Raw genomic sequence first — 14460 nt, forward strand, 5'->3', positions numbered from 1 at the left:
AATGTTATGTTTTTCGACGTTGGCACTGTTCATAGTTCACTCAGAGTATCCCTAAGCATCAAACAGTGAACCAAGTCTTCCGAGTGTTTTGAGGTAGTTGCGCGAGAGTGTTCGTTTGAAACAACCCGATTTGTGGTGGAGTGAAGTCTGGTTCTTCCTCCATGACAATGCTCCAGCTCACTCAGCCATGTCTATGTGTGATTTTTTGGCGAAAAACCGCATGACACCGTTTCCTCACCCACCCTACTCTCCTGATCTGGCACTCTGTATTTTTTTTATTCCTCTGGCTGAAAAGAGAGCTGAAAGGAAAACGTTTTGCAGACATTCCGAAGATGAAAAAAAATTGAAGGCGACGCTGCAAGGCATTGGAAAGGATGAGTACAAAAGGTTTTGTGCAATGGATATGTTTGTAACCCGGAAATACAAATTCTGTATCTTTATGATCTTTTACATTGTGTTCGTTATTTTTGGATTCCCCTTCATAATGCTTTTTTAAAACCTTTTTTTCGTTTTTTTTTTATTCCTTACGAATCAATTATTATTCACCGAAGTTCCAATATCACAGGACCTTTCTCTTTTGTTTACAAGATAAATATATGGAAATAGATCAATAAAGGAATGACGTAAACAACCAGGTAACCAGGTAAACAAATAAACAAGAAAGTTAAACAATCTGTTTATATTTTAATCAATTTACATCTAAGTATATAAATCTAAGATACTACATCTAAACGAGCTTTAGGAGCTCGAGAATCGTATTCTTCTACCCCAGGGTTCTCATCACAAATTAACTTATAAGAGTAACAAAGTCTAGCAAATTCCTCATTGGTTAACTCAAAAGGCCTTGCACTGTATTCCACATCAGCTAAACGAAAAAGTTTAAGACCTAAAAGCAAAACCATAATAAAAATCTATTAGTTTTTTTATTATCTGTAATTATTTATTATAGTTATTTGCAATTTTCTGCCACTCTTAAAAGGCAAATTAAATAGATAACCTCTTGCCCCAAAAGGTCAGTGAAGGGGCTGATTTTATAAATTTTGTTTTGCCTAACCGGAAATATCTTACAATAAGAAGATGCTTCTTGACTACACAGTAGTCACTAGGACACATGATACAGTTAATATTTCGAAAAACTCACTGTTTTCGTTCCCAAAACTCAAATTGCCTTAATGTTGACTTTTGGAGAAAACAGAAAGGTTTTAAAAATGTTAACTGTGGCATGTAATGTTTATTGTTTGGTCCAGAAGAATTATCTACTTTTCCAGTGAAAGTAGGCAAAACAAAATTTATAAAATCACCCTTTGGTTGATCCTTTTATATAAGGGGTTATCATTAAGTTAAAAGTTTTTCTTTTCAGTGTATTCTGTTACACTCATTGTCCAATCAAATGAAAACGCCTAATTTTTTTATTAAAAAATGACTAATATTTATATTACTCTATTTATATTCATCTTTCTTATTTAATATTTGAGAGGTCCAGATTTAATATAAATAAAAATGGTAAATATTACTTCACCTTAATAAAATATTAACCATTATCAATAAATATATATAAAAATAATAATTTTCTTACTTAAATTATCACGGATCTCTTCCGGAAACAACCTGCTTGCACCTCTTATCGAAAATTTTTGCCTCATATTAAATACATTTCTAACAACTTTTTCAACCATTTTAAAAGGTAAATCAATTATGGGATTTTTTAATGGATATAATGTAACAACAGCTACATCTACTTTGGGTTTTGGTACAAAAGCTTTACCAGGTATTGTAAATTTGTATTGTACGTCACACCAAAACTGACACATCACAGATAATCTACATCTTTGTTTATCTGTTACTGGCGCAACCATTCTTTCAGCAACCTCTTTCTGGAAGGTAAGTGTCATAGAAGACCGTCCAAAACTCCAAGCGGAATTTTTTTCAGAGACAGCTTTCAACCACCTTATTATCAAATTTGTTGATACACTAAATGGTAAGTTTCCTAAAATCAGTTAACACTTTTCAAAATGACTCATAAAAATGTTCATATATTATTTCAGTTGAATGTGCAAAACATATGAAAATTTGAAGAACACCCGTTTATATTTATTAATACGAAAATAAAAATTTACACATTTGTGCAATCTTTTCTGAGACTTCAGGGAAAACTGACATTTTAATTTCTTTTTCAAAAATGTAATTCAAAATTTTTTTCATCATAAAAGTTCTCTAGATGACCATAGCAGTCATCCCCTAAAAAACAGTACAAGCCTTTTTATCGAAATAGGACCACTTTAATCTTCGTCGGTGTATGTATTCATAACGGAAACAGTTTTTTCTTAAAAAAGATTAAACCAGATTCCTTCAATAGTTCAATAGTAGTCATGTAACTAGTGCAAAAAAGTAAGAAATTTTGCCTAGTACAAGAAAATTGTCAATGTACAAGTGACAAAAATATTTTTTACACAAATATTTTTTTCTACAATCAGTCCTAACTGAAAATAACTGAATTTCAAAACAAAATGCCTATAAATGTAAAACATTATTTATTATTTAATACAGAATACAATGATTTGTGAAAATTAAAGTGGTCATATTTTAATAATGATGCATGGGACACATAAGTGCTTTTTAAGGTATTAAACTAAAAGTGACACTAAACCAAAGATACTATTAAGGAAGCAAAGCTTAATTATTATGGCCGATAGAAAAATTGAACATAAATCTTGGCTAAAAGTTGCATTTTTATGGTCTCGGTACACAAACAATTTTATTATAAAAATTAATAACACACATTCCAGTGAATGTATATTCTATGTTTAGAAAACGTTAAATTATAAGATTACCTATTAAATGGATGGGTGGAGGAGCTTCAAACCAATTATGAGCCTGAACGCCTTTAAATCCCTCTTCAAAATTGTAATTCCGTATATCCTGAATTTCAATGTTCATTTCTGTATAGCTTTTACACGCTTCTTGTAACAAATGTAAAGTTGGAAGAAATCTAGGATCCTTCTCTACTACAATTAACTTTTTTGGGCAACGTTTAATAATAGACCTAGTAATACCACCAGGTCCAGGACCGACCTCGCAAACATAATGGTTGTTAATTCTACCAGCAGCCTTAACAATTTTGTCAGTCAAGCGTTCATCCATCAAGAAATTTTGTGACAACTGACGTAAAGCTCTTAAACGATACAACTTAACTAAATCTCTTACAGTAGGTAAAGGGGGTAAACGAATACTAGCAACTTTTGAAGTGACCATTACTTTGTAGTTTTTGCGGGTTCGTCAAAATCATCCAAAAAGCTTTCCTGTCTTACAGCATACATAGTATATCCATATATACTTAATACACCAATACCCAATAATGATGCAGTGATTAAATTGTTTTTTCGGATACGCATTAACTTCTGAACCCTGTCAATGTTTTTCTTCTCAACCTCTTTAATGAAATGTACATCTGTTTGTTTTAACTTGCTGATATCAATTTTGGGCATACGATCTGACATATTTGTTCGAATCGTCTACAAAAAAATACATATTTATAAAACTTTAGCCATAATAAACCCACATACTACATAAAATGTTCTTACCTAATCTTCGTGCGTTAACGCCGCTGACATCAGTCTCACCTCACCAGTAAGGGTTTTTTGGCGAGAAAACCGCTAACCCGGTTAACTATAGTTTGTTGCGGTTTGCCGTTTTGGCGAGAAATGTTGTTAACCCGGTTTGGCAGAGTTTGCCTAACCATCAAACCGGACTTGTGGGTTGGTTTGGATCTTAAGTTAATATTTCTATCTTTGTTTATGTATTTTCTGTTTCGTACCTAGTAGTCACTACTTCGTTTTTTTAGAGGTTTTGGTTAGGTTAAGTTGTAAATAAAAAAATTTGGTAATGGATTCACTGCAAAAAATACAAAGTAATATTTGAAATTGATAATAAAAAAATAGTAATCGAGGATCCAAATAACTTTAATCGTTTATTAGATGGTAAATATGCATTTTATATATTGTACTGTATAGATCTTTATTAACTTCCTTTTAGACGATACATTTGCGTTTGAATAGATAATATTTGTGAACAAGGTAAACCCATTTTGATTTAATAACCATGCATTAACGTTCTTTCATGGATCTGCATTTCAGATTAGGAATAACAACTATAGTATATAAGAAATAATTAAACAACTTGAGCTACGAGCACTATCATAGATTATAGGTTACGATTTCATTATTGATTAGATATCCAAACCAAAAGAATTTTTGCGAGTTCTGTCAAATGTTAACTCAAACTCTTAACACAATCAAACTCGAGCTAACCGGGTTTGATGTGGTTTGGCTCGCCAAAAAACCCTTAGTGTCACCTGGACCACTGATTATAAAAATGTTAGATAACCAACAAACTAACATTAATTCTGAACCATGTGTCCTAGAAAGCGAGGACCTTATTAATTGACAACTAACATAGTTATATTTTTTTTACTAAATTATTTTCTTACTCCTGAAACTAAGACGTTAGACTAAATTAGCTAAGACGAAGTAAAGTAAAAAAGACTCTAAAAAAATACATGTATAGATTCATGGTTTCAGATTCAGATTAGTAAACATTTTAAAAAGCTAGCTTAGTTTTGGATAGGGGGGTTTCTAAAATTCTTAGTTATTCTCAGTTTTAAGCAAACTTATTATTGCAAAAAGAACAAATACTTTTGTAAGATAAAGTATCTTAGTTACTCTCAGTTAAAGTTGTTTAAAAGAATACAACTATTATATGTAAAACATTTAGGGGTCCGTTCTGTAATTAGCTTCAATAGAATTTCCTAGTTTCTCAATTTTTCTATCGCAAGGCCGCCAACCCCTTAACAAAAATTTTAGTACGTTTTTTGAAATTCTACCGAGCTAATTACGGAATGCACACTAGGACCGTCGATATACATATAAGTAGTACAATAATTATTATTGTTTGTACAAAAACGATAAGAAAAAACCTCAGCTTAGTAAACACTTAAAATCTTTTTTCTTAAGATGTTGCCAATCGTGGGGGGGCGATGAGTGAAAACTGTAAAAAGGTTGTCGTCCTTCTATATTCGCCATGATGAGTTAGCTGTAGCTAATCAAATGTAGCTGACATAAGGGGCGTTTTGGCAAAAATAGTACCTATTAGCAACTAACATCAGCTCAGAGTAACTCTTAAGTTGCTATTTTTGCCAAATCGAAAGGTCCTATAGTCTAATTTCTTTCTAGGTTTGTACTCACATCACTCAACCACGATAGAATTAACTGTTGTTCTGTGTTCTATTCCAGTATATGTTTTGTGATTGTGACTGTCAGCTGTCAAAATTTATGTTTATTTTTGTGCTTGGGGTTGGTTGTAGGTATTTTTTTTTAAAGTATTGAGAATGGCAGATGATGATTTACCATCCAATATATTTGGAAATAATGAAAGAGAAAATAATGTAGATCCAAATCTACCACAGCATATACATCTAGATTTAGGCGATGATTCTTCACGTACTGCACAATCAAATAGGTTAGGAAATCAAAATTCTGGAAATTCAGGTATAGGTATGTTATTGAATCCTTAATATATATTTTCTGCCTTACATATTATTATGTCATAGTTACAATAAACAAACATTATCTTGTTTTCTTCTTTTTTATAAAATGCAATAACCTTAAAAGTTTCATTGTATTATAAAATGCAACTTATATTGGAGTTTAAACTTGAATTAATTATGTTCTTTGATAAGTCAGCCGTTATTTGGTTAGATCTAACTAATCAAGTTAAAATGTATTTCTATGAGCTTCAAGGACTTCTAATGAACGAGTAATCATATTAGAGTAACGAATTAAAAGTACTATTTCAATACTAATTTTAGGAGGTAAAGTGTCACTATTAGTCCCTTGGGGATTAAAAGTTCTGTTAATCCCTCTAACAAAAATAAATTAACATGTACCAGTAAATTTAAAATGATTGTCAAGGTGTTTAGGTAACATGTCGTAACATGGTATCTAACAATATATTCAACATTTCTCGCTTGTTACAAATCATATGAAATAAGGTTGACTTGTAATTAAATCTAAATATCTCATGCCATGGAGTACATAATATAGTACTTCAAATCTTCATTTGAAAACATTTTGTACTGTTACCAAGATTGCTTTTAATTGTATCTTGTTTTTAATTCCAAGAGTCTATAAAATATGCTCTTTTTATTTCAATTGGCAAGAACAATTTGTTGTGTTAATAAATGTTATACACTTGTATGTTTGTGCCAGTATAAAACTATGTCACAATGTTTTACATAACTACAAATTTGTTGCATTTACTAACTATATTCCTAATTAACATCAAATTGTTGTTTATTTAATATTTTGTCGATTTAGAACAAGGTTCTATTTGATATTTTTACCAAAATAATAATTTTGGTATGTTATGGTATGGTATTAATTGCTAAATTTTCTATTAAAGCATTGGAGCCTTGTCAATCCTAAAATATAAGCTTAAATTTTCAATATATGGAATGAATTCATTTTCTTATTTTGAATAGGCCAATAACCCAATATTTTGATTTGAAATACAATTAAATGTTCATAGTTTCTTTATAAATACAGGGTATTCCGAGGGGCGATCCGCTAAGGAAAAAACCTACGAAGATTACAAAATTTCTGAAATCTCTTGTAATGTATCTGCAGATTTCAATATCGATTAAAAAAAAATTACAAATTTCATATAAATAATCAAGATTACAATATCTTTCAACCAATTACAGAACATTTCAGGAGATTTCAGAGTTATTTTAGTAGATTTCAATGATTATTTAAGATTTCAATAGGATTATTCGAAATTAAAAGAAGATTTCAAAATTTCTTAATAATATTTCAAGGAATACGGGAAGATTACAATAAGTTTTGAATGTCCATTTGAACAAAAATAATTGAATTAACTTCAACTGTCATTCATTTCATTCATTAACAGTAGTGCTTTGATTAAGAATTTCCAGTATCATTTTTACGCAAAAATTGTAACATTCTGATTAAGTTTTTGTTCGAATGAACGTTAAAAACTTTTTGTCATGACAAAAATGATAACGCCATTTTGAAAGTAGGTAAGTATATATTTTTATTGAAAGATAAAAATATAATAATCCAATAAACTAATAAAAATAAAAAAAATAGAAGTAACATAAAATAAACATTTTCCCAAAAAATAAATAATAAGAAATATTTTAAGCTTTTATTAACACTTGTATTTAATACTTTACCTGTATACAGTGTATTTAAAAAAGACGCGGCAATATTTAAGGGGGTGATTGCCCAGATCATTTTATAAAAAAAAGTTTCCTATAAACATACGTCCGCAAACGCTTCGTTACCGATCTACAGAATGTTGAAATTTCATTAAAAAAACAGTAAAAATTAAATTTCTCCAAAACCTCTTGATATTATAATGAAATTTTAGGCCTGTCAATAGCTATGGCAGACGCGTACTTTGCAATACAAAACGATTTTTTAGTCTTACCAGTGACTAGCTATTTTTAATGAAAAAAATAGGACCCCGCTGGTTTTTCTAAAAATATAATTTTTTAATTCCTTGTTCAATTATGAAGAAGAAAGCTTTCCTCAGATTATACGCACCGTACGTCACACCGTTATTGAGTAAAAAAATAAAAAACATTTTATTGCGCACCTAAACCCAATGTTGTTTTAATTGAGAAATTTAAATTATTGAACAAAGAAATTCAAATTATCAAATTTGATTGATTTTTGAAATGTGGTACATACTGTTGTTTGTAGTAGGTAATAATAAGGGGCTGCGTTTTAGAGAAATTTAATTTTTACTGTTTTTTAATGAAATTTCACATTCTGTAGATCGGTAACGAAGCGTTTGCGGACCTATGTTTATAGGACTTTTTTTATAAACTGACCTGAGCAATCACTCCCTTAAATATTGCCGCGTCTTTTTTAAACACACTGTATACAAGTAAAGTATTAAATGCAAGTATTAATAAAAGCTTAATATATTTTTTATTTATTAGTTTTTGGGAAAATACTTACCTACTTTCAAAATAGCATTATCATTTTTGTCATGACAAAATGTTTTTAACGTTCATTCGAACAAAAAACTTAATCAGAATGTTACAATTTTTGCCCAAAAAATGCCTGATACTGGAAATTCTTAATCAAAGTACTACTGTTAATGAATGAAATGAATGACATTTGAAGTTAATTCAATTATTTTTGTTCAAATGGACATTCAAAACTTATTGTAATCTTCCCGTATTCCTTGAAACCTTATTAAGAAATTTTGAAATCTTCTTTTAATTTCTAATAATCCTATTGAAATCTTAAGTAATCATTGAAATCTACTAAAATAACTCTGAAATCTCCTGAAATGTTTTGTAATCTGTTGAAAGATATTGTAATCTTGATTATTTATATGAAATTTGTAATATTTTTTGAATTGATATTGAAATCTGCAGATACATTACAAGAGATTTCAGAAATTTTGTAATCTTCGTCTGTTTTTTCCTTGGCGGATTGCCCTTCGGAACACACCAATCGCACCATATAGGTTTCTGTCGAGGTTTCTGTGGCATTCTTTGGAAAATGAGGTAGGGGGGGGGGGTTGTATAACGACTACATCGACGAAATTCATTAGCTGATTACATAGATTACAGCGAGGATTACAGATAAGATTACGTAGATTACAGATAGATTACATAGATTACAGATAAGATTACGTAGATTACATAAAGATTCCAGGGCAAACGTACGAAGATTACATCAGCGGATCGCCCCTCGGGGTATTCTAAGCACTGAAATATTCTTGATAGTAGATTAGCAGCACAAATCAATTTTTTCATGTATTATAGTTTGTCAGGAGATAAAGTTCTTACCAGTTTGTACCTATTTAAGACTCCTATAAATGAGCTGATACATAAAATGTGGTAGCTATTACTTCGCGAAAGTATTGATTACAACAATTTAATAAGTAACTTTTTAGTTTCTTGGATCTAATCTTACTTTTATGCCCACTATTTGTTAGGCTCTGGAACAAGTGAAGGGCAGAAGAGGGAAGATAATCCTTTCTCATTTAAACATTTTTTACGTAGTGACTCTGGCAATAGTAGTTATCAGCATAAAGGCGCCAGACCCAAGGTTTATTGTGAAAGTCGCCCAACGCCCTCTACTTCATCTTCAGATCTCAACAGCAAGATACCAGAACCAAAACAATCAAGGATAGTTCCCGAATTTTCGTCAGCCCTGCCTGACTTTGTACAAGATCATCTAGTCATTGAACAGTGTTACTTGGGAAGCAATTCTAGTAGTAACTATAATTTGGAATTAAATAATTTACCGGATTTTACGCGAAATCGAGATACTAGACCTAAATTTGAGAATGCTAGTAGCGGCGAACCAGCTAGTAATACAAGTAAACCTATACCGTTAGACTTACCGATTAGACCTCAAGGATCATTTCCTTTAGATCTGCCTATAGGCAATTCATCGAGTGGGCCAAGAAGTTCTACTATAAGTGAGGTAAGTTTTTTGATATGGTTGCAGAATTTCATTAAAAAAAAAAAACTTGATTTTTTACTTTAATTTAAAATGAGAAATGTGCAGTGAAGTTAGCAAGATTATTATAAACTGAGCATAGTTAGGTTCTCTCTTAAATTGCTTAATTTTATACACAAAATTTGAAAATAATTTTTTTTTGCCGCAAAAATAAGAAAAACATTTTAGATGTTACCTGACCTTTTTAATATTTTACCCTTTTGACAGTCTTGTTTATTCTCTTACTTTTGGAGATAAACCCTATAAATTCGATATCATTGCATTTGTGATATAATGTTATATAAATACTTAAAAATGTGAACTGTTCTTCTAAAAAAAAATTATAATTGACAGAATGTATTCTATGATTATGTCCTGGAAAAGAGAAACTTTTATTTTTGGGATATTGAATAAGTTCTCATTGTATTTTCATGAAAACTAATGCTTTATTTAAAAAAAAATGTAAAAATCATGTCATTGAAGTACTGTCCATCTTTTTACTTTTTCCCATCTTTCTAGCAGCATTTTAATTCCATGTGGAAAAATGACACGTCTGCAGATTTCTTTTGAATAAAGTAGTGTGGAATCTTTTTTCGACACAAAATTCAACCATCTTTAACACCATGACAAAAAATATATACACACTGAACTTCAACCTTGCTTATAATACTTCTTTATAAGTGCACTACCATCTTAAACTACAGACTTGCAGTTCTGGTAACACCATCTATTAGAAAACAGCGAGAACTTATTCAACATCCCATTATAATACAGCCGTTATTCTGAATCTATAGTATTATAATGTTAATCTGTTAATAAATGGACATGGATTTATAAAACAAACTCAGCAACCTTTTTGATGTTCTGTCTTCGAATTATTTTACGTACGCTATGAACCACCCTGTATATTATGTTATATTTTAGTAACTAATTTGTCAATACTGTTTTCAGTCATTATGACATAAATTACGCTTTGTTAAATTTTTTTCTACAACTCACAAATCACAAGCAACTTTCAGGTAGGAAATTCCAAGAGCCTACCGGATTTCCTTGCGGACAGCGCAGTTTGTTCTCAGAAAAATGAAACACTATCTGTTCCGCACAGTCCTGAAAGTGAATCTGAAAGGTTGAGGCACGAGTTGGATATGACCAGGAGACAGTTAAGCGAACAGACGCGATTGTGCGAATCTTTAAGTAGAGAATTGGATGCGGCAAGGAATAAAGAACACGAATATACGCAAAACCTTGGAAAAGCATTGGAACAGGTGGAACAAAATTTGGAGAAAAGTAATGTATGTATTTTTAAAATATCAACTTTTCTAAAATCGGTACTTACCAATGATGTTTTAGATAGTAATTTTTTGTACAAATTTGAAAAACCGGTTAAGAAATTGTAATGAACCAGAGGAAAGTCTCACGTGTAGAAATTTATTTTTGTTGTATTTTATTTTATAAACTATGTTTTTATGGCTGTTAAGGGTATAGAATTGATGAAAGTTTCATTTTAGCGGAGAGCAACATCTGCAGAAAGCACTGTATTAAAGTTAAAACAGGAAGTGAAGTCTCTTACGGTAAGTGTACTCATACATTTTTTATTTGTTCATTTTTTATTTTTTCTAAAATTTATAATTATTCAGTTAAAAAATTGACTATTGGGTATATCCAAGTTATTGAAATCAAAGTCGCATCTAAAATATTTTTTATATAGGGTTACAACTTTTTGATGGTTCAATACAGATATCTTTCTTATTTTAATAGATATAGAAATGGTTAACAGAGCAAAATTTTGCAGATTTTATGCCGATCATGGATTAGTTTTTAAATTTAGAAAATTCCAAATAGTTCCAAAATTATTTGAAGAAAACCGATTTCATGTTATTTCCTTTTTTAGTTGTATTTCAGTTGTTTCTCAAAATTTTAGGACAAAAATGTATAGTCTGATATCAAATGATACGAGGAATTGCTTTTTGCTATTAGTATTAACGTATCTCTAAAAATGTGTGCTGAGCAGTACTAACATTTGTTTTTTTATGGACGCCATATTGAATTTTTGCCTCATTAGAAGAAAAAGGAAATTCTCTTTATAATGATGGGGTTTTCATAAATAAATAAACAAGATATTGATTGTAATTATAATTTTAATATTTTAATAAAAAAATCAAGTAGCCATGTGAAACATTTGAATTTTGTCTATAAATTAGTTAAATTGTGCTTTTTTGCTATTCTATTATTATCAGTAAATCTCAAATTGGATTTTAGATACAAATTAATAATTTGAAACTAGAGAATCAGAACCTGCGAGGCGATGAGGCTGCCGGTGGACAAGGCTATTACAATCCTGTAAATGAACTGCATTCTCACCGTTTAGCTCAAGAGCTCAGAAATGCTGCTAGTAGTGCAGAGCACTCGTTAAGGTAAGCGGTATAAGTTAAAATAACTACAATGTGACAAAAACACTTGATCTCTGTCTCTGTTGCTTTGTTTAGAATAAATTTTTTTAAGCAGCTAATGAAGTGGATGAATCTTTATTTTCGAACAAACAACTTTTGATGTGGCGTTGATATTTATTCGCAATCAACACCTGTAAATGGTAATGTGTTCACGAGTAATATTGCGGGTACTGTGGCTTGGATTTTCCTCGACTATTTAAGACACATCGCAGTATTTCTTGTCCACAACCTTCATACAATAGGTTCACTCTATCGGTATTCCACAAGCTTTGAACAGCCGTTTACTCTGTTTTGGGATTCAATTATTGTCCTTGGTGGTAATGATTCACATACAAATAAGACATAAATAATAATCACACACTCCCAGTATATTAATACCATATTATCTCCTAATTCTCGACTTGAATAAGGCATATTGAAACAAAACAACAAATCAGTCTTCAGTGGACGAAAGGTACGTCCACTTGTACACCGTGCAAGTAACCATACTGAACTGCTTTATAAACAATTGATTAAGTGGGGCGATGCAGGGTTCGGCTAAGTTTCGCGTAATAATGTTTGATTAATTTTCCCGTAACACATGACATTTTAGCCACAGGTTGCTTAATGAAAATTGTTTATTTTCATGTCCTTTGTTGCACCTACAATGGAATACTGTTATTTCAGGGGTACCATACTGTTACATCTAAAATATCTGGAAATAGGAATTTGCGATTACCAAATATTTCAGTTATTTTACACCTGCCTATTTTTCTTTCAGGCAGTTATTAACTGGTGTTGATAATTTAAGAATAATGGCAGCGGCTCTAGAAAATATGCATCGGATAGAGGAAAAGAATGACCCTTTTCCAAATTTTGATGAAGATGCTGGACCAGCATTATAAGCAGTTTTTTTTCTCTCGTTTACTACTGTAAGATGTATATAATTTTATTTATTGTTAAAAATATATATATATACATGTGATTTTATTTATAGGAGGTTGAGAATTTTGATATTAACAGTTAGGAACTGTACATATTATTAATAATTAATATTAATGATTTAGACTAAGTTTGTCAATTATACTGAACGTGATTTTTATTTAGTATAAATTAAAATTTATAAGTTTACCATACCAGTTTTTTAATTATTGTTTCCCGTAATTGGATTCCAGTGGTGACATGAAACTTGAAGTGGTCATTTTTTTTTGTAGTTGTAACAGGCATCGAACCAAGGATGGCCTTGGATAAGCATTAGATTTTTCCGTTTGATATGAAGCATGAATTTGTGATTTTTTTTGAGGTCAATTTTACAGAACAGATGGAAAAAAATTGTTTTTATTTCTGTGAGATTTCTTAGACATCAACACGCATCATAATAACAGCTTCAAAATACATAAAAATTCCTTAAATCAGCTTAAGAATCCTTCAAAAGTATCAGAACCTATAAAATATGTTAAAATACATTGGAAAAAAAATTAAAAAAGGGCTTTAGATTATAATAAAGTATATCAATCTAACTTTAGACTGCAATTTTTTGTCGTCAATTAACATAGTCCAATTATAGGAAAATAGTGTGAAACACATTTAAAATGTGTCAATTATAGAAAAAAAAAAACAAAATATGTGTAAGTGCATCGATACACCTGATGGCTCAAAGTGAGTGAGCCTATTAGATTATTTCAGAATCTACTTATTTAAATTTTGAAAATAGGCACAGCAGGGTTTTTGGTTGAGCTCTTTTCAAATCTAATAATTTTGTTCCTGTAACACTTCCGATTATACCAGAAGTTGACGGCAACTTTGTTATTGGAGCACTATGTATATTTTTACATTTTTGGATTTTACACTTCATATTAAGGTGACTTTCATCAAGTTTCCCTATTCCCAAATTTATCCGTTTTCAAAATATTTAGCCTTTTAGAAAAAAAAATTTTAAATCAAAACCTACTTTAAAGCCGTGCACATTCTACAGTTAGACGGATAAAGCCACAATATTTGCAGGAGCAGGAGCTAACTACCTAAGCTGCATAATCATGTTTTCATAGTAACCGAATCTTCTACAGGGTGGTGATAATTTAATACCGAATTTAGTTCATTTTTTCAAATTTTCACAGCCACCCTCGCAGTCAAGTATGTATGTGTAATAATACAATACATATTAATCTGTTTCAGTAGAGTACCCAAATAACATAAAAACTAGAAGAGATAAGTATAGGGAACCATAGTTTGGATGGAAAGAGAATAAAATGACATCCAAATTTGAACAAAAATACGAGATGTTTCACTACAAAAAATCAAGTTTGGATGGTTTTCAGCGGACCAAATTCGGTATTGAATTTATGTATAAGATTCGGTAACTCTGATGATATGGTTATGCAGTTTAGGTATTTATCTCCTATTTGTTGCTTTATCTGTCTAACTGTAGAATGCACACCGCTTCAAAGTATTTAAGTAATTTTTTTTACTAAAAAGCTAAATATTTCTAA

The 14460-nt window shown here is 30.6% G+C and overlaps 3 protein-coding genes across 5 annotated transcripts; 1 reads left to right on the plus strand and 2 right to left on the minus strand.

The window, feature by feature from the left end:
- Positions 1-664: 664 nt before the first annotated feature.
- Positions 665-3299, minus strand: LOC108905229 (dimethyladenosine transferase 1, mitochondrial). Its single transcript, XM_018708022.1, has 3 exons — positions 2832-3299; positions 1577-1987; positions 665-886 (listed from the first exon to the last, which is right to left on the minus strand). The coding sequence occupies exons 1-3, from the start codon at positions 3250-3252 to the stop codon at positions 714-716; spliced, it is 1005 nt and encodes a 334-aa protein (XP_018563538.1). The 5' UTR covers positions 3253-3299; the 3' UTR covers positions 665-713.
- LOC108905230 (cytochrome c oxidase assembly factor 3, mitochondrial) lies at positions 3238-3622 on the minus strand. 2 transcript variants are annotated; one of them, XM_018708023.1, is made up of 2 exons: positions 3582-3622; positions 3238-3512 (listed from the first exon to the last, which is right to left on the minus strand). In XM_018708023.1, the coding sequence occupies exon 2, from the start codon at positions 3495-3497 to the stop codon at positions 3252-3254; it is 246 nt and encodes an 81-aa protein (XP_018563539.1). In that variant the 5' UTR covers positions 3498-3512; positions 3582-3622; the 3' UTR covers positions 3238-3251. The 2 variants fall into 2 exon arrangements, with proteins under 2 accessions (XP_018563539.1, XP_018563540.1); XM_018708024.2 differs by having other exon boundaries at positions 3564-3606.
- A 1725-nt stretch (positions 3623-5347) lies between these two features.
- Positions 5348-13058, plus strand: LOC108905209 (serologically defined colon cancer antigen 3 homolog). Of its 2 annotated transcripts, none has more exons than XM_018707998.1 (6): positions 5348-5549; positions 9034-9527; positions 10562-10834; positions 11051-11113; positions 11802-11956; positions 12753-13058. In XM_018707998.1, the coding sequence occupies exons 1-6, from the start codon at positions 5384-5386 to the stop codon at positions 12874-12876; spliced, it is 1275 nt and encodes a 424-aa protein (XP_018563514.1). In that variant the 5' UTR covers positions 5348-5383; the 3' UTR covers positions 12877-13058. The 2 variants fall into 2 exon arrangements, with proteins under 2 accessions (XP_018563514.1, XP_018563515.1); XM_018707999.1 differs by having other exon boundaries at positions 5348-5543.
- Positions 13059-14460: the final 1402 nt, after the last annotated feature.

The sequence above is a fragment of the Anoplophora glabripennis genome, unplaced genomic scaffold, assembly GCF_000390285.2.
Source record: "Anoplophora glabripennis isolate ALB-LARVAE unplaced genomic scaffold, Agla_2.0 scaffold68, whole genome shotgun sequence".
Taxonomy (NCBI): Eukaryota; Metazoa; Arthropoda; class Insecta; order Coleoptera; family Cerambycidae; genus Anoplophora; species Anoplophora glabripennis.